General features: G+C 40.6%; 1 protein-coding gene across 6 annotated transcripts in view; it reads left to right on the top strand.

The window, feature by feature from the left end:
• The window catches only part of PABIR2 (PABIR family member 2), a 200,508-nt gene that overhangs the window by 16,018 nt on the left and 164,251 nt on the right, over positions 1-20,239 (top strand). For 2 of the 6 annotated variants that reach the window (XM_027054190.2, XM_027054189.2), the window contains exon 10: positions 4,908-6,702. The exons of 2 other annotated variants lie outside the window; for them this stretch is intronic. In XM_027054190.2, the coding sequence (XP_026909991.1) occupies positions 4,908-4,977 (70 nt within the window). In that variant the 3' untranslated portion in view covers positions 4,978-6,702. Of the gene's footprint in view, positions 1-3,968; positions 6,703-20,239 lie in introns of those variants that run through there. 2 more of the 6 variants (XM_027054187.2, XM_027054186.2) reach the window with 1 other exon arrangement.

Here is a 20,239-nt window from a genome sequence, read left to right as displayed (position 1 = left end):
AACATGGTTATGTGAGCAGCTTAGACATCTGTGCTGATACTTTAAAGTTCCTATCCCCAAGGTGACTGGGGAAATGATAATATTTAAATGTGTGATCTTAAAAACTTAGAAGTTATGCAGAAAGATAATGCTGGGTCTTCTTCAGGTGAGACGGTAGAGACCAGAGAATGTACCCTAGGGACCAGTTTAACCCACACCAAGGGATAGGGGATGCCCTGTAAGTCTTAGCTTATACCAGGATCTGTGCTGGGGTTGGTAGAGCTGTGGCTTATTTCTAGTGCATTTACCTGCCTGCCAAATCTAATCTGATAGAATCCAGTTTATTGACCGCACAAGGCACCAAGTGGCTGACCCAGATGGATAATAGTGTGAGACACGCTGGACATCCTGATTTTGTTGTTACCTTATTATTTGAATGTTTTAATGATTCTCTTATGCTTTCACCCTTATTTTTTTAGGCAGAGGGCACTACCGTAATAATTATAAGCATTTTTGTGTGATTTAGATATTGCGTCAATATGTATACACCATGGCTAGAATGAATTAGAATTCGTTCACTGTTTTTAATGTTTATTTTTGAGAGAGAGCACGAGCAGGGGAGGGGCAGAGAGAGAGAGGAAGACACAGAATCCGCAGCAGGCTCCAGGCTCTGAGCTGTCTGCACAGAGCCCGACAGGGGGCTCAAACCCACAAACCGTGAGATCGTGACCTGAGCCGAAGTCAGACGCTCAGCCGACTGAGCCACGCAGGCACCCCATCGTTCACTTTTGATTTGTTACCCCTATGTCCAGTTTGAACTGTCTAGGTCCTCTGCTTTCCTTGCATTGTCTGGCTTTCAGCCATTAGTCTGAGGCTCATTAACACCTCCATCAGAGCTTAAGCTAGGAGGGGAAAAAGATAAACTCAAATTGGACCATATGTTGTTGCTTTTAGAAGGCCTGGTAGAAGGTTTAATAGTGAACACTATGAAAGTCACTTTTGTTCAGTGATCTATGAATAAAAAAATCACGTAAGTCTTGCTTTACATGGATATACTGTGGGTAGTTTGTGACTGTTGGATAGAACGGGTTTTAGTTTTGTGAAAATATCTGGAGTAAATTCTACTGGAGGCTAGATGGAGGTATGCTATTGTACTATAAAGGAACAAAGTTTTACGCATGTTCGTATTTAAGAATAGAGAAGAAATTCCTGAAAAGGAATAAACGAAACGAAAAATTCAGATTTGTATTCTTTTTCTCTTGGTAACTTCTTGGTAACTTCCCTGTTAGCTTATTTCTCTTAAGGGAATCAGTGGTGTTAGGTGAGAGCTCTCTCTGCATGAGTCATGTTCTGTGTTTTTGAATGAATGCAGGATTCACCTAAGCAAGCAGGTCTTATTACGAATGGAATCTTTTAACCCAGGGCTCACCATAAGTCTGGTGGCTGGAATAAGAAAGTCTTTATTTATATTCAGATTATCTGCTTGGTGGCCAAATTTTAATCTAAGTCTGTTTTTTCCTGCCAAGTAGCACAGAGCGTGTCCTTCGGCTGCCCGGCCAATATGTGCTTTAGGAAAGTAAATTCATTTTAATATTAGTCTAGGCAAAATGCTGCAGGAGGAAAAATCACATATGTTCCAAAGGCAAATATAAAGGCCTTTTGATTTTCCAATGTCTTAGATTATCTGTGTAACTTTCTTTCAGTACTTTGAATAATTCATATTTTAGACCTATTTTCCCATTGGGTTGAAAAAATATCAGAGCCAGCTAAATTTTCCGAACTTCTTACTTAAAAGTGGTATTATTAATGATGCATTTCACAGCAGTGAGCATAGACTGGGAGTACTGTGGACTATACTGTTTCCATTTTTATTTTTGCTTTTCCGAAGCTTATTTGTATTCTGTCTCCGCCTAAAAACAATCCACAGGCAATAGAAATGACATTTTGAAGAAAAATAGCAGAGAAGTGTGTGGAGGGGAATGTTACATGTTGTTGAGGTGGGGGAGGTATAGGGCCCAGAAACTTCCAAATGTACCATGGGTTAACACTGGAACTACATTAACTTGGAAATTCATAAAAATGATGTTAAATGCTCTTTTTTTTAAAAAAAAAATTTTTTTAGTGTTTATTTTTGAGAGAGAGAAAAATAGAGAGCGAGCGAGCGAGGGGCAGAGAGAGAGGGGACAGAATCCGAAGCAGGCTCCAGGCTCTGAGCTGTCAGCACAGAGCCCGACGTGGGGCTCAAAATTTGCAAACCGCGAGATCATGACCTGAGCCGAAGTCGGACACTTACCGACTGAGCCACCCAGGCGCCCCGATATTAAGTACTCTTAATATTGAGCCTCAGAGCACTTTAGACCAGTGCGGGCTTTTGTAGAAGAAAGAGCTAGTAACCAGACTTCATTTAGAATCCATATTTCCTGATCATTAATCCTTCTCCAATTCTATGCTTGCTTCCCTTTCCAAAATTAAAAAGTGTGTGTGTGTAAATCCTAAAACTGCCTGACTGCCTCTCCAGCTTTGTCTCTCATTGTGTTCTTACCCTTTGTACTTAACAGCCACACTAGCCTGCTTTTGGCTCCTAAAACTACCCTTGCTTCCTCCCAAACCACACCTGGTTAATGCCTACTCATCTTCCAAGTGACAACTCACGTATCACTTTTGGGGAACGTGTTCCTCCCTGTTCCTCCAAATTAGATCAGGTTACCCATGTTGTGTACTCGCAGAGCCCTTTGTATCTTGCTTTTATTGCTTTGATCACAAATTATATATGTATTAGCAGAGTTATTTAAATGTCTGTCTCCTGTACTGTACTGTAAGTTCGATGAGGGCAGGGACCATGTCTGTCTTAGACACCACTGTATTTCTAATGTCTAGCCTACTTCCTGCACTTGGTAGGTACTCAACAAATACTAGAATAAATGAATGTGAATGAATTCAGGCCAGATCTAGAGCATAGAACTTCACTGTTGGATCAGTGGGAATCTGAACCAGAAAGGCAGCCTGGTGCGCAACTGTGAAGGCTCTTAATTGTGAATACTGAAGTATGAAGCCAGGTTTGTGAAGCAGGCCAGATGGGTGATTGGCAGCCATGAGAGCCTGGGCTGGATGGATAAGGAAGGCATCCCTGGGCTGGACTGTAGAGGCCCTGATGCCCACATCAGGTGTTTTGGCGGAAGGATAGGCGCAGAAGCTAGTTGTCAGAATCAGAGAGGCAAGTGAAGGATAGGAGCAGAAGCTAGTTGTCAGAATCAGAGAGGCAAGTGGAGGGTGGTGAGGGTATTGGGTCTGTGGCTAGAGAGCATTCCTTTTAGCAGCCTAACTGGACAGTAACTGAAGGCAGCTTGTAGAGATAGCAGGGACACCTTTGGGTTTTGAAAGCAAGAGAAAAGGAAACGGTATAAGAAATTCACAAAATGAGAAGAATAGAAAAGACCAAAAATGGAGGGGGAAATCAGGAAACAAATGTGTTTGAATTGACGGCACCTTGGGAATGGGAAAGCGGTCAAATCTAGAGTAGCCGAACACCTGTTGTTCTGGAGTAGAGGAACCACGAAGCAGTGTACTTAATAGAGTACTTCAGACAGTCCAGGGTACCTCAACCAGTAACCATCGCTCTTACTCTAAGGCTGATGGGAAGGGAAGAAGGTAAATCTAAGGGTAGCAATCTCTTGAGCTAAAGGTAAGGGAGCTAACTCCCTCACAAAAATCGTGACCTGTCAAGGGGGACGCTGACATTCTGGTGCCTCCACGAGAGCACTAAAATGCTACAGAACCTTGAACGTCTTACTTTGGATTTCTGTGACTTTGTTTTTGCAGGTATCTGAATATAGTCCATTATGTAGTTCATTGCTGTTGCTTTTATGCTTTTTATTATTTACAAATGCTCTTACCGATTCGTGAGTTCTTGAAACTATGTCGTTGCATGTTATGTTTACCTTTACCCTGATAGATGCATCTGCTTATAATTCTTTTTGCTTTGTCCTCAGTTCAGATATTTTGGATGGCAGTAGTAGCAGCAGTGGCTTATCCTCAGACTCACTGGCTAAAGGCAGCACAACCGCAGAGTCTCCAGTAGCATGCACCAATTCATGCTCTTCGTTCATCTTGATGGATGATCTCTCACCCAAGTGACTTACCCATTTCTGATTCAGTGTTTTAACTGCTGTTTCCTACACAAAACATTTCAGTGAGGAACGCAGAGAGCTTTGATCCATAATGAGGATTAAAGTGTTACAGACTTCAACCATTTCGATGCCGTTCTTTTTTGGCATCTCTCTCCTCTAAAGTTCAATTTTACAAGTGTAGTGACCTGACTCATGTCTCTTCTTGCTGATTTCGTTTTGGATCCAGTGACTAAATCTCAAATAACTCATTTTTGATTGCTTAGAGTATATATTTTTTCCCTCCGTGCCTCAGAGAGCACCTATTTTAGAGTCTATGCGTTTAATAAAGGAAAGCACTGATGTGTATTTTCAACAGTGGTTCTTTTTCCCAGCAGTGACATGACAGCTAAAGTTGATCAGAAATTCTCTTGCTTGAGAGATTGTTTTTGTTGTCTGTTGACTACATAGTTTCAAATCTCTTTATTCCACGATAATAGATGGATTGCTTTCGATTATATTAAATTTTTATTTTTCCGCATCAGCTTAAAGTACATTATTTTGTTTCCCTTTCCTGTTTGAGCTGCTTACTTGCCATTTCTCACCGAGGGGAGGGAACACGTAGTTGCTTTCATTACTATCCATGTCGCTTTGCTGGTGGAGTGTATGACGTGAGGATTGATTTTAGTGCTGAGAATGTAAATGGACTGACGGGATGCCTGGATTAGTCACCAGAGGTTCTTATGCCTTAGCTACCGCGGTTGATGTTTTTCTCCCCAAACCTGTTGCCCGAAGGAATATATAAAATATTGTTAATGTTTCTAGGTGGTGTTATCAAGGAGAAGAAATCCCTGCCTTGACCAGATGTGTGGAGCATCTACAAATGAATGAATAATGTTATTTACACACAAAGCACTGTGTAGAAAAGCGTACGCGGAGCTTGACAGCTTGTTTCGGGTGGTATTACGAGGCCCGAGGTGCCTTGGGGTGCAGTGTTGTGCTGTAAAGGTGTATGTCATAAGGTAGGCTAGAAAAGGGGGCTTTATGTGTCTTACTGCCACATGCTGTTTTGATTGCTGCTTTTTGCTGATTCCTTTCTCGTCCTTGGATTTGTTTGTTTTGTCGTGTGGTGAGTGCTGCTGCCCACTGTGTTTTGGTTATTGTGTTTTTGCCGCTAGAGTCAGAATCCAGTTCTTGTTGATGCTGCCTTCTAGCAAGGGCAGCTTCGTATCTCCGAGGAAGCTCTCAGGAGCCGCAAAAGTCCATGTTACTGTGCATTCTGCTTTTAAGAAGCTGTTGAGCTGTGAACAGTGGACATGATAGTAAGTCTGAGGTACCGTAAGTTATTTAATTTCTAAAAGAGGAAAATCCTGACAGAGCTATTTAAAAAAGCTGAGTGTAATCTATCGTTGTGTTATTTATTATTTAAAACTGTGTTAAAATGTTGTGATAGATTTCTTTTAATGTTGAGACATCGTGGTTGGGTTGTCTGTGTTTAATATGCCAATTTTCCCGCTAGGATCATAATATTCCACGTCTTAAATGAATGTAAGAAATGGAAAACTACTGCCTTTGTGTCCTTTGAAGGCAAAGATTCTTGAATTCTGAAGGAAGATGATGTGCTTTGAGGGTACTCACAGAGTAGTAACACTGTATGACTTGAAGGGAAATCTATCCTCTTTGAATTCTGAGAGAGCGTCGCTTAGCTTGCAGTAAGTTGTTCTGTTACAGCATCACATGTGGTGTTGATTTTAAACTGTAATAACCACCACGATGGCCACGAATGGCCTTGTTTCTCACATGGTTTTCCCCTGTGCAGAGTCCATAATCTTTCAATCCTAACATAAATGTATATATTATGAAGGTCGTTCCCTAGTGTGCCATTTTAAAGAGAAGTTACTTCGAGGGTATTCAGTGTGTTTATTCTGCTTGTGAAAGAACCACGTGAAGATGTTTCTGCCTATATAATACCGAGAGATGGTTTTCTCTTACAGGATACTTACCCACCTTCGCTCTACTGTCTTCTTTGCCTTAAAGGGATACTTTGGGCCATGAATTTTGGGCTCTAATTTAGGACTCTTGAGAAACAACCTTTGGAATGTGTTGATATTGAAATTTCTTCTTGAAATTCAGTGGTGGGTTAGAATTGGGACAGGAAAATGAAGTTGTTCCAATAGTAGGAGAACTAGGAGACCAGATGATTCACTTTATCGTTTAAACCGAGGTTCGTTTTTGTTGCTTAAATTGACTAGAAAGTTAAGTTTATGCAGGGATTGTTTTGGAATAAATAAAAAGAGATGCTAACCTTCAAATGAGCTCTGGTGACAGTACCCCTTTATTTTTATATAAAGTCTAATATTTGAAAAGTGGTCATTGTTATAAAATAAAATTCTCTCTTCCTATTCTAATATATCCTGTTTCAGGCTTCTATTTGAAAACAAGTACAAGAGATGATACGATAAGAAAATCCCATAGACGCTCTTTTTGCTTGACTAACTTATATAATCACTGTGTTTCATGATAACCGCTTTTGGAATAAATTCTAGAAAATTTTGTGAAATGCTGACCTTGTGTATATCTTAGAATGCAAATTTAATAAAGTGTGTACACATGCATAAAATTCTGTAAAAGTTGTTAAAGGCTCTTTTATTCTTCTGAATACTTCATTTTCTGCCTCCATATCCCCGTATTGCATTCTGTGTGTCTCATCGCAGTCAAGTTCGGGATGAAATGATACCAGGACCACAGAAGAATTAGCTGCATTGAAGTTGGGGCTGTTTCCCAAAACGGAAAGGAAACCGCTCCACACGGTCTGTCAGACTTTTCACGAGCATTCTGTAGAACGGGACGATTGAGACCGTTTTTGCCAAGGCCACACAGACTTCTTACTTATTTTTCATTTTTCTCTTGCTGTTTGTTTTTGACCTATTCATAAGACCTATTCATTTTGTCCCTATTCATAAATTGTTTTGGAACAACATGGGTGGGTAGACAGGTAAAAAATAAAAGCCTTGTATGCGTGACTCAGGTCATAAACACTCCATTTTCTTTTCAGTATCTTAAAAACATGAATTATTCTATTTCACACTTACGGAAAAGTGGCGACAGTAGCACGAAGAATTCCCGTACATCCTTCACCCAGGTTCCCTAGTTAACATTTTACCACATTTGCTTTAGCATTCTCCCTGTTTCCCCCTCTCTTCTGTATGTGCGAATACTTCATACTTAAGAATTCACGTATTTTTTTCTAAACCATCTGAGGAGTTACAGAAATGACACCCCATTACCTTTACATGCTTCAGTGTACTTTCCCCAAAGACTGGGACGGTCTATGTAATAAAACTATCGAAATCAGGAAATTACCTTTGATAGAAAACTACCATCCAATCTGTAGACTCTATTCAAAGGTTTCCCGTGGTTCCAATAATGTTCTTTTAGCAAAAAGGAAAAAAAAAATCTTTTCTTCTGACCCAGGATTCAATCCAAGATTATGTGGTACACTTTGTTATGTGCCTTTGATCTCCCCCAATCTGAAGTCCCCAGTCTCTCCTTTTGCGATTTTCATACTTTTGAAAAGTACTGGCCAATTTTGAAAACTGTGCCTCAATTTAGGTTTCACTGCCGTTTCCTAGTTAATAAATTCAGGTCATGCATTTTGGGCAGAAATACCACAGAAGTGACACTGCATTGGCAGTGTGTTCTTGCAGGATACACGTGACATCACCGTCCTTTTGCTGGTGATGGGAACCTTGGTCCTTTGGTTCAGGTGGTACCTGCCAGGTTTCTTTTGTACAGTTAATGGTTTCCCTTTGAAATTAAGAAAATACTTTGTGTGGAGATCCTTTGAGGGTATATAAATATCCTGTTTCCTCAAACTTCCCCTCACTGGTTTTAGTATCCATAGATCATTCATGCCTGGTGGCATTGTGATGGCCAACTGATGGTGACTCTCATTCTATCATTCTTTCTACATTTATTGGTTGGCGTAATACCGTAAAAAAAAAAAAAAAATTCCCTTCACCATTTATTTGCATCAGTGTGGGACTCATGGAGTCCTGTTTTATTTAGTCCGTGGGTTTTAAGTCATTTTCGTTATTTTGATATTCACATCGCAGATTTGGACACTGGAGAGAGCCCCTCCAAGCTGGCTCCTGTGTCCTTTTGACCAATCTCTGGTTTTTTTGATCAGTGTTTCACTTATGTGGCTTAATATGCCCCAGAATCATACATTCCCTGCCCCAGCCTTGGGATCAGACATTTCTCTAAGGAGCCTTGATTCCTTTAATCTTTCAAAGCCAAGGTGTAGGCACTAGGTATCATCATCACTATCTGGATATCCTGGTCTAAAGGCCTTAGCATAGAGAAAATATATGTAAATGTGTGTGTGTGTGCATGCACACATATGTATCTGTCTTAAAAATCATGAGTTCAAACTGGTACCTTCGATTCCAGTTAAACACCACAGGGTTCATTCCACGGTCCACCCTATCCATATTTGTAACTCCGATCTCTGACAGGACCCCGGTTCCCGTTATCCTCAATACGGTTGTTGTTCATTTCCCCTGTATGTAACCGGTTTCTGACCCTGCCTGCCTCCTCAGTTCCAGCCATCTTCCTGCTCTGACCCTGATGGTCCCTCCAGTCCCACCAGCCCTGGCTGCCTCTGCAGAAGGGAAAGGGAAAACGGGCTTAAATACTCAGGTCTTAAATCTCCCTGGCTCACACCCATCCCAGCCACCACCCCTAAGCTCCTCTTCTGCGTTGAATTGCTCACAGCTCAGGGATTTCTTATGTTCATCAGTTTGACAAATTGATGACAAATTGAAGTCAATTTGACAAATTGACTTACTGAGCCCCGTGCTGGGAACTAAGTGCAGATTAAGTTCGTGCCTTCAAGTAGACCAGCCTGGTGGCATACGCGGAAGTAATCTGGAAGCCCTGGTGTCGTGTGGTGAAGCACCGAGTGTGGTGGGGAACACCAAGGGAGAGTCCCTCACAACCTGGGCTGTGCTTCTGGAATGCCTCCCAGGAGAGGTAACACTGAAGCTGAATCTTGAAGAACAAACTTGGGGTGGAGGTGGGAGTCAGGTAGAGGGAAATAGGATACAGGTGCTACCACAGAGACAGGTAACTTGCTAATAGAAGAAACGAGGCTGGAGAGAGAAACATCTGGTATTTCAGGACTTGAGAGTCAGGTTATGGGGGTGGAGGTTATGCGCATAGATGGAAGCAGTGGGATCAGCGGAGAAGAGGGTGAAGGACCAAGTCCTGACCAGCACCAACACCGAAGGAGACGCGTTGTCTCCACGGTCACTCAAGATGAGGACTGAAACTCTTCCCACTGGATCCGATAATTCCGGTCCCCCGGAGACTTTCATTAGTGCGCTCCTGGGGAGGTGGGCGGGGCAAAAGCCAGACTGTCGTGGCTTGAATAAAGCGGGGAGTTTAGGAAATGGAGACAGACAGCACAGGCGGTGCCGGAATCTTCTAACTCCCTCCTTCCCTTCTCTCCCAGCCCTTGCTCAGTTACAACCCCCACTCGTTCCCCATTTTCTCCTCCGTATCCCCAGCAGCTAGCACTGTATCCAAAACATAACAGTCACTCAATAAAATTTTGTTGAGTAACTCCACCCTCTAACCAATAGGGGGAGCTAGAGGAAAGTCACTCTAACCTGTAGAGGGAGCTGAAAGGAAGTCAGGGGGAGTGTTCCCCTACAGAAGGAGCTGGAAGAAAACCCCCAGGGAAGTGTTAACCACACGCTCTGACCTCTAGGAGGAGCACCAAGCTTCTGGTCTTGGAGACATTCCTGAGGAAAACTTGCTTGAGGAGTCTGCGTCAGGGAGTCCAACGTTTAGGTAATACTTATTAATATATACCTAGCAAGTTCTGTTCGTTGCATGTGGTTCTGATTTTCCATTTATGATAGTGATGTGAAGTTTTCTGTTAGAGTTAGCACATGATATTTTAAAACGTCTATTTAAAAAATGAATATAGGGGCGCCTGGGTGGCTCAGCCGGTTAAGCGTCCGACTTCAGCTCAGGTCACGCTCTCGCGGTCCGTGAGTTCGAGCCCCGTGTCGGGCTCTGGGCTGATGGCTCGGAGCCTGGAGCCCGTTTCCGATTCGGTGTCTCCCTCTCTCTCTGCCCCTCCCCCGTTCATGCTCTGTCTCTCTCTGTCTCAAAAATAAATAAACGTTTAAAAAAAAAATTAAAAAAAAATGAATATAACAAAAAGTGAGCTCATTTAAAGCAACATCTTAAATAAACAATAGTATGAGTGATAGATATCCAAGTTACTGCCCACATCTTCAAAGTAAAGTTGAAATCAGAACTTAGATCCAGGAAAGCACTGGGTCACCGTGGTGTGTGGAACTGATGGTATGAAGAAGTTAAAGGCTGTTGAATCTGTGTGGAATGCTCTTTTTGGGTGCCTCTTGGATCCTCTCTTTCTGAGACTCTGATTCTGATTTTCCGTGAAGTGTGGTAAGGGGAGTCTGGTGCCTTCTGAGGAGAAGACACCCCTCTCAGCTTGAAAGTCAAGGGTCTGAGGAGAAGACACCCCTCTCAGCTTGAAAGTCAAGGGGGAACTTGGTTGGGGCTCAGGAAAAAGGAGCCTAAGGAGCACTTGACGCCTGGTTTGTTAGGTTCTGGTTTGTTTGGAATTGAGGTGTTTCCTGGGGACTTTCAGTGCTAAAACAAGGAAAGTCTTAGGCAAAGTAGGACCATTCCGTTACCCTGAGAGGTGTCTTGCCTTCCTCAGGTGTGGTTTTCCTTCAGTTTCTTTCCTTACCTCTCTTCTGACTGAAGGAGTGTTTAGAGTTCCAAAGCTAAGGTCAGAAGGTCACCCTCAGAGAAAGAAGGTTCCAGTCTAGGTCACTGAGGCCTATTTCGGGCAAAAGGAATTTTTAGTCTAACCCATTTAGTGACTACACTGAAGTTTGAGGTGAAAGCCTGAGCTGGTCAAGTGTTTCTTTGAAACTGTTCTTCAGGCATTTATCTCCCTCCAAGACCTGTGGGGTACGGGTAGCAGGAAGGGGGACGCTGATTGGTGGTGGTGGTGGGTCAAGGATTCTAGGATTTGTAATCCTGATGGTGTATAGTTTCTCTTCAAGGAAAAAACTAACGTCTCATAGCAGTATTTAAAATTATTTTTTGTGTATTTTTCATCATTTTTTTATTCATTTAAAAAGTATCAGTTATGAAGGGGAAAAAGCTCATTATAAACATTATAATTATATAAATAAAAACCTTATAGAAGTATGCAAAGTAAATGAAAACCCCTTTCCCCACAGCCTTCTCATCTGTAATGTAAGTTTGATTTGTAGACCTAATTAGCCTTTTTATACATATGCAAGCATCTTTATAATAGGCTCACATGCATATTGTAGAGCTTTTTATTGAAGTGTACATACAGAAGAGTGTACTGCTTGATGAATGATCACAAACTGGATGTCCTGTGGAATGTTCTGGAAAACATGTCCTATGGAATGTTCTCTATGACCTGGGTGATAGTTACATGTGTTTATTCAGTTTGTGAAATTCACAGTGTGAATGGCTAGAAGTGGGCATTAGGGGGCGCTTCAGGAGTTCTGGACTGTTCTGTGACATGGGTGACGGTTAAATGGGTTCGTTTTTTTGTGATAATTGATAGAGTGTTAAATGGCTGGAATTGGCATGGGGGGGGTTCTTCAAGAGTTCTGGAATGTTCTATGTTGACCTTGGTGATGCTTACATGGGTTTATTCAGTTTGCAATAATTCATTGGGCATTGGGGAGTATGGAAGTGCTTCAGGAGTTCTGGAATGTGCTATGTTGACCTGGGTGATGGTTTATGGGTTCATTTTTAGCAACTGTATATTATTCCCTTGTACAAACATTCCATAATTTATTTAACTAATCCTTAATTGATGGTCATTTAGGCTGTTTATAATTTATTAGTATACACATGTAATAACATACATTTATTTTTGCTTCTGTAAGTATTTCTGCAGGAGAGATTTTTAGAAATGATAAATTGTTGGGTCAAAGGCTGTGTGTATTTTAGTCATTATTTTCCTTTTGAAAAGGTAATATAAGTTCAGGGTAAAAAATTCAAATAGTGACATGGGCATATAGGGAAAAGTCAGTCTTCCTTCTGCCCTTAACCCCCCAGTTCCATAAGGTCCTTCCTCAGAAGCAACCGGTGTTACCAGCTTTTGGTGGCTTTTTTCCAGAGACAGTCTGCATTGCATACGTATTTGCATATTTTATAGGCACTGCTTAAAGCCACACATCCACCCCGCCAAGATTTTCCCAATTTATAATCTCTCCTATAGGGTATGAGAGTTCCCATTACCCACTAGAGATGATTCAAGGCTTCTAGAAAGATTTGAGTGAAAGAAACAGATTTTATTAATTCATTGGAAATACAGGTTTCAAAATTCTACAGGTACAAAAGAGCAGTGAAATGTCCCCCTCCCATCTTCATCCCCTAGCCACCCTAGCTTTTCTTCCCCCAAACAGTTGTGTTTCCAGTTTCTTGTGTGTACTTACAGAGAGTTTGCATATGCAAACAAATGCATCAGTATTTTTTCCCAAAATTTCACACAGGCGATAGCATTATTTTTATGAACTGTTACTATGTATTCCCCCCCCGCCACCTTCTCCGCCCACCCAAAGTAAAACCTTTGTGACTTATAATAATAATTGTTCGTTTTTTCTCATGAGTCTAGGGGCAAGCTAGAAGGTTCCACTGATCTCAGTCGATCAGTTGAAGAGTCATCTGGGGATCAGTTCGTCTAGTATGGCCTCAGCCGGGATTATTCAGCTCTATTCCACAGGGTCTTTCACCTTCCAGCTTGTTCTTATTGTGGGGTTAGGGCTTCATAAGAACAGAAACCACAGGCCTCTGGAAGCCTAGGCTTGGATCTGGTGCACTGTAACTTCTGTTAAATTTTATTGATCAAAGCAAGTCACAGGCTAGCCCAGATTCAAGGCCTGTAAGGAGCTGTAAAGTCACCTTGCAAGGGATGTGGGTTTAGGGAAGGGAAGAAGTAAGTTATTTATTCCATCAAACACAATGCTATAGGTAGGCATTGTTCTGTACCTTACCCTTTTTTCCTAACAATGTATCCTATATTTTGAAGATGACTTCGTATTAGTCCTCAGAGTGCTTCGTCGTTTCTTTTTCCTTCCAAGATTTTATTTAAATTCAAGTTAGTTAACATATAGTGTAGAATTGGTACCAGGAGCAGGATTTAGTGGTTCATTGCTTATGTATAACACCCAGTGCTCATCCCAACAAGCGCCCTCCTTAACGCCTGGCATCTATTTAGCCCATCCCCTCACCCACCTCCCCTCCAGCAACCCTCAGTTTGTTGTCTACAGTTAAGAGTTTCTTATGGTTTGCTTCCCTCTCTGTTTTTATCTTATTTTATTTTTCCTTCCCTTCCCCTATGGTCATCTGTTTTGTTTCTCAAATTCCGCATACGAGTGAAATCACATGGTATTTGTCTTTCTCTGACTGACTTATTTTGCTTAGCATAATACACTCTAGTTCCATCCAAGTTGTTTCAAATGGCAAGATTTCATTCTTTTTGATGACTGAGTAGTATTCCATTGTGTATGTATATATACCACACCTTTATCCATTCATCAGTCGATGTCATTTTTTTATTCCATTTGATTTTGCTAGTTCCCTGTTGGAGGAAATTTTGACTGCTCCCAATCTTGTTATTACCTAACATTGCTGCAATGAATAACATTGATCATATGTCAGATAAATTTCTAGAAAGGGAACCACTGAGACAAAGGGTATGTGTATTTGTAATTTTGACAGGTATGGCCAAATTCAATTAAATATTTTTTCAACTTTTTACTTGGAAAAATGTCAAACCTATAGAAAAGTTGGAAGAATAGTTCAACCAACACCTATATACCCTTCACCAAGATGAAACATTTTGTTCAGATTTGTTAAGATTGAACATTTGTTAGCGTTTTGCCACCTTTGTTCTCTCTCATGCCCACTGTCTCTTCCTCTCCACTTTCTCCTCCTCTCCCTCCTCATATATACACACATATTGTTCTGAACCATTTGAAATTAAGTTACAGCCATCAAGGCACTTTTTCAAACACTTTTTCATCCTACATTGCCTAAAAACAGAGAGGTTTGCTTACATAATCACAATTTTGTTAGCATACCCAAGAAATGGAACATTGATAAACATAACTTTATTTAATTCACGGTCCATATTCAAATTTCCCAAATTGTCCCAAAAATCTCCTTTAGAGCTTTTCTTTTTTTAATTGAGGATCCCAAATTCAGGATCAAAGGTCACGCAAATTTACCTAGGTGTCATGTCTCTTTAGTTTTCTTTAATACAGGACAGCCCCCCACTTTTTTTCATCTTCCATAAAACATTTATTTTGAAGATCCTGAGCCAGTTATTTTGCATAATGTCTTGTAATTTGGATTTTTTAGACTGTTTCCTCAGGATTAGGTTCAGTGAAACATTAGATTGAACATTTTTGGTAAAAATGCCACCACATAGGTGATTCCTATTGCACCACATCAGGCAGTACATGATGTTGGTGTCCCGTTGGTGATGCCAAGTTGGTCACTTAGTCAAAGTAGTATTCTCCAGATTCTTCCACCACCAAGGTCCTCTTTCCCCTTTGTAATTAACGGATTAGCATTTAAACAGTATGTGTGACCGTGGACATGTCCTGTTCCCTCAAAACTTGAACCAAATAGTTTTCATATTCATTGGTGATGCCTATCTGAGTCAGTTTTTTTTAAAGTTTATTTATTTGAGTAATCTCTACACCCAACATGGGGCTCAAACTCATGACCCTAAGATCAAGAGTCTCATGCTCTTCCAGTGCCAGCCAGGTGCCCATGAAGCAGTTATGTTATTTTATTTTATTTTAATTTTATTTTAAAGATTTTATTTATTAAAAAAAATTTTTTTTAAATGTTTATTTATTTTTGAGACAGAGACAGAGCATGAATGGGGGAGGGTCAGACAGAGAGGGAAACACAGAATCTGAAGCAGGCTCCAGGCTCTGAGCTGTCAGCACAGAGCCCGATGTGGGGCTCGAACTCAGGGACCATTACCTGAGCCGAAGTTGGACGCTTAGCCGACTGAGCCACCCAGGCACCCCTAAAGATTTTATTTTTAAGTAATCTCTATACTCAATGTAGGGCTTGAATTTACAATCCTGAGATCAAGGGTCACATGCTCTACCGACTGAGCCAGCCAGGTGCCCCCCGAATCAGTTTTTAAATGGTAGCTGCAAAATGATGTTCTCCTAATTCTCTCATTCCTTCCACATTTGCTAGTGACCATTCTGTTAAAGAAAGCTGCACCCTTTCTTTTTGCATATCACTTCAAATTCTTTTGTTAAATTACTATTCAATGTTTATAACCTGTTGCTATTATTGTACTGGTGCATGAACAGACAGATCAATGAAATAAAGCAGAAGGTCTGGAAGTAGACCCAGGTATATATAAAAATTAAAAAAATAATAATGTTTATTATTATTTTTGAGAGAGAGAGAGAGAGAGAGAGAGACAGAGAGACAGACAGACAGAGCATAAGTGGGGAAGGTGCAGAGAGAGGGAGACACAGAACCTGAAGTAGGCTCCAGGCTCTGAGCTGTCAGCACAGAGCCCGATGCGGGGCTTGAACCCACGGTCGGACTATCGACGGGGAGATCATGACCTGAGCTGTAGTTGGACACTCAACCAACTGAGCCACCCAGGCGCCCCTGAAAACTTAATATATAATGAAGGTGGTACACCCAAATCATTGGGGGCAAAGATGACCTTTTTAATAAATACTATGGGATAACTGGATAGCTGTAAAAAATAGATAATTTGGCTCCACACCTCACACTGTATACTGGAATAAGCTCCCACCTGAATCTAAATGTAAAAAATAAAGCCATACAAGTACTGAAAGAAAACCTGGGTATGGGGAAAGCCTTTCTACGTATGACTCCAAATCCAGATGGAATGAAAACGATGGATAAATTTCAGCCACATAAAAATGAAAGTAAAAACCTTTTGCATGCATGGGAAAAAAGACACATAAGCAACGTCAAAAGCAAGAGAGATCCAAGTATGATTTTGAAAATACGCAGTCACCTTGACCATGTGGCTCACTTGGGGAGAGGGGTGAATAACCGAATGAAGAAATTACTGGTTCCTGTCACTTAATACTTGAATGAATGACTGGGTGAATAAAGTGGAGGCAATATCCATATTTTCATTAGTTCCCTCTCTCCATTCTGTTTCGATTCCTACCCAGTTTTTAGAGCAAAATCTCTCTTAATTTTTCTCTCGAATTTCCCATCTCTTGTCCTTTTGTTAACTAAACTAAAACTTTAAGCAAGGCCCATAAGCATAAAATCAAAAAGTAAGAGAAGTTGCAAGTTTTAAAGGGAATTTTAGATGCTAACAATGAACAGTACTGGAACATGTCCTCTTTCTTATCTTCCTAGAATTGTTTTCTCAGGCACCAAAACAAGAAAACTAAAAAGTTGTCTCTTGCTAAGATCCTGCCTACATTTGTTTGATCTTATTGCTAAAATTGCTTCCCAGAATTTTGTTGTAAACCTACAACATTTTAGCTTTCCTTTTGTGAGTTAACTTGTTACTCTAACAACCATAACTTCGGTTCTTCAAGAAAATGCATTCCAGGCACCAAAAAATAAACACATCAATAAACATTTGCTGTGTAACCCAACTGTAAGTTGGGGGGGGGGAGGGCTCGGGGGAGGGGGACATGCATGTTTCTGAGTGCCTGTGGATGAAGTTTGCTAATGAGCCCTTCAGCAGTTGCACTTTCTTTGCTAGGACTCGAAATCCTCCGTGTGTTTTTCTATTACACTTAATTTTTTACCATGTAGAATAAGGCTTTCTTCAAATGCTGATTTTTACCTCAGACCTTGAATGAGTCACTTGATTTTTCAAGCCCAGAAAAACAGGCTTTCCTCCAGATACTCATTGTAAAAGGAGCCTCTTGGTAGTAGATCCTATTTTCTCTAATATTGCAATGATAGATTGATCCAATAAATGTTACTTGGAAATTTTGCTCAGTTGAAAGGTACTGTAGAAAAATCACATGGATTAGACTATGGCAGTTTGAGTCTGCTACAAATGTGTGCGTATTTAGTTTTGATAGCCGTATATAAATAAGCACACTGCCTGGCGGCAGTTGAATACAGTAAAACAACACTCTGCAGGGTTTTATCTTCAAGGCTCTGATGAATGTGAATACAAATTAAATTGGGACAACAAAGGGTTTGAGGGTAAAGTGAGGTAGCCAGAACGTAGTGTTAAAGTGCTGTATGATCGTTGGAGAATAAATGAAAAGCAATGGAAAATAGAAGAACATTTTAAAGTGAAAATAAAAATCACCATAAATACACCAGGTAGAAATAGCTATATGTTTGTGGGTTTTCTCTCCATAATTGAGTTCATACTCTATCTAGACAGTGTTTTAACCTATGAAAAGGCTTAAACAGTGAGAGCATTTTTTAAAGAAACGGCCATCCAGGGTATTTCAGTTTTATGGGTTCACACACTACTGTGATGAATGGTTTGAGAATCTGTGTCCAGAAATTAATTCACAGAAGTCCTGTTTCAATTACCTGCAGATGTCAGTGTGGATCTGAGTGTGGTTCAACAGTTTGTTCCAGGATTGGGGGGTAGTTGAAGTCCAGTTGTGAACCAGTTGCTTGTTATACAAACACCAGTGTAGTTTGTATGAGAAATATGAACCGCGGGGGCCTTAAGTTGCCGAAATTTCTTTTTACAAAATGTCCATAAGCACAGATGTATTCTCTGGTTACAGACTTCACAGAAGATTATACCCTCCTTTTTTTCCACCCCTGATTATTTGACGAGGCTTTCTTAAATTTGTTATAGTGCAAGAGAAGTGGAGTTGATGTATTTGGACTTATTAAATTTGACTTCAACCCACATGGCAAGTCTCAGGGATATATTATGAGCTGTGTTGGTTTACTTTCTGCTGTTATCATATATTTAAACACAAAGTTTAAAACCAATAATTTCAAGTCTCAGAGAGCATCCTCTTTGCCATTCCTTCCTGTTTCCTTCTTTTCTACATGATTCTCCTCTCCTCCAACTTCACAACATAAAAAGTCAGGGTGTTTATTAGGCCAGGAAATTGTCAGAGAGACTTGGGATGGCTCATCGTGGCAAAACCCTGTTCTTTCTTGGGCCATGACACAAATCTAACATCTGTTTCATAAGCTAGCAAGCTTCCTCTCAGCTATAATTTGCTATATATATTGGTACATAAATTGTTGGTAGCTTATGTTTACCTAGCAACAGAATCTGTTTAGCAGAAGGCTGTGGGAAAGGAGACTTTCCTTTTTCTTCCTTTTTATTTTTTTTAAAGCAGTTTCTTCATCTATAAATTTTCTTCAAGTGCAAGAAAGGCAGATATAGTGGCCCAAACAATCTGCCTTTTATATCATTTTAACCCAAATTGCTTAGTAAATGCTTACTTTGGAGATTCTTGTTGCCACTTTGATTACCTTATATATAACTAAATGGCCTCTTTTAAATTTGTTTTTCTTTTATAAGCAAACTTTATACAAATCACTGTGAAAAACTGTCTTTGACCTTGTAGCTGTCAAAGATCCCTGAGATTTGGGACTACTCACCTCTGTCCAGTGTAAATTTCTCCTGTTTCCCAGTGTTCTTAGCATCACTTATGCATTTTAGATGTTGAATATACATTTCAGGAACATTGATCAGGAGACAGAGCAAGACGAATACTGTATGGTATCACGTATGTGTGGAATCTAAAAAAAAAATGCTGCACTCATAGGAAGAGTAGAATGGAGGGTAGCAGAAATGGGAAGATGTTGGTCAAAGGGTACAAACTTCCAGTTATTGGATGAATAAGTTCTAGATACCTAACGGACAGCATGGTAACTGTAGTTAATAGTAGTGTGTTGTGTACTTGAAACGTGCCAAGAGAGGAGATCTTAAGCATTTTCACCAGAAGAAGTAACTGACCCCCGCTCCTGCACAAAAATCCATGGATAACTTTTGATTCCCCCCAAATTTAACTACCAGTAGCCTACTGTTGACCAGAATCCTTACTGGTAACATAAAGTTGATTAACACATATTTTGGATGTTTTATGTATTATACGCTGTGTTCTTAAAATGAAGTAAGCTAGAGGAAAGAAAATGTTATTAGGAAAGTCACAAGGAAGAGAAAATACATTTACAGTACCGTCCTGTAAAAAAGTCTGCATATAAGTAGAGCCCCACACAGTCCAAACCTGTGTAGTTCAAGGGCCAAATGAATACACCTCAATAAGGCTAGGGTGGGGGCAGGGGAAGAACGTTGGTCAGGAACTAGTTGTCTTTAAGTTAAGTGTGACCAACTCAAGCACCATGCACTGTGTTGTCTGCATTACTTTAATTTTCCTTTAGTTGACTGAGCTGTATATTTCTACCTGATCACTTTCTTAGCTTTCTCATTAGCAGAGCAATGTGTCTGCTGAAGAAAAAAAAAAAGGCCAAAGGGAGAAAACAAGTTCTGACTTCCCTTCACATTAGTTATAGACGTCATCCGCTGTTAAAGGTTAGAGTGTACTTTATGCGTTCATTTTGAGAAGGGAAGGAGGTGTTGTCCTGTCAGCTTCCTTCACACAACACCAGGGTGTAATTCGCTGCAGGCTTATGACATGCTATTGCCTTTGTGCAAGTGACTGCTTTTCCATTTTGGTCTACAACTATAGTGTGCTACGAAGTGGCAATGTGGAGGTTACCGACTCACCTCTCCCTCCATAAAAAGGAAGAAGAAGAAATCAAAAGGCGAAAGAACTTCTATCCCATCTTGAGACTTTGGAATTAGCCATAAGAAAGACTATGGCAGAATCATTATATAGACAAAGTTCCTTGGGCCAGAGCCTTCCCATATCTTTCATTTTGTAGTCTTGGTTTCTGCCTCCTTCAGTCCCTGACTCTTCACGTGCCCAGTGTTGTGAGGGACATGGGAGTGAACTAGGATGGGGAGGTAGATTTCTCTGCACTCATTGGTTAAGTGGGGGCATTCACTGATATTATAAACATGCATGCTGGGTGCTCTCCCAGTAATGCCAGGCATATAGGTGAGAAATTAGCATCTT

This window comes from Acinonyx jubatus, chromosome X, assembly GCF_027475565.1.
Source record: "Acinonyx jubatus isolate Ajub_Pintada_27869175 chromosome X, VMU_Ajub_asm_v1.0, whole genome shotgun sequence".
Classification (NCBI taxonomy): Eukaryota; Metazoa; Chordata; class Mammalia; order Carnivora; family Felidae; genus Acinonyx; species Acinonyx jubatus.
Note: the sequence above shows the minus strand (reverse complement) of the source record. Positions and strands in the feature narration are given on the sequence as shown.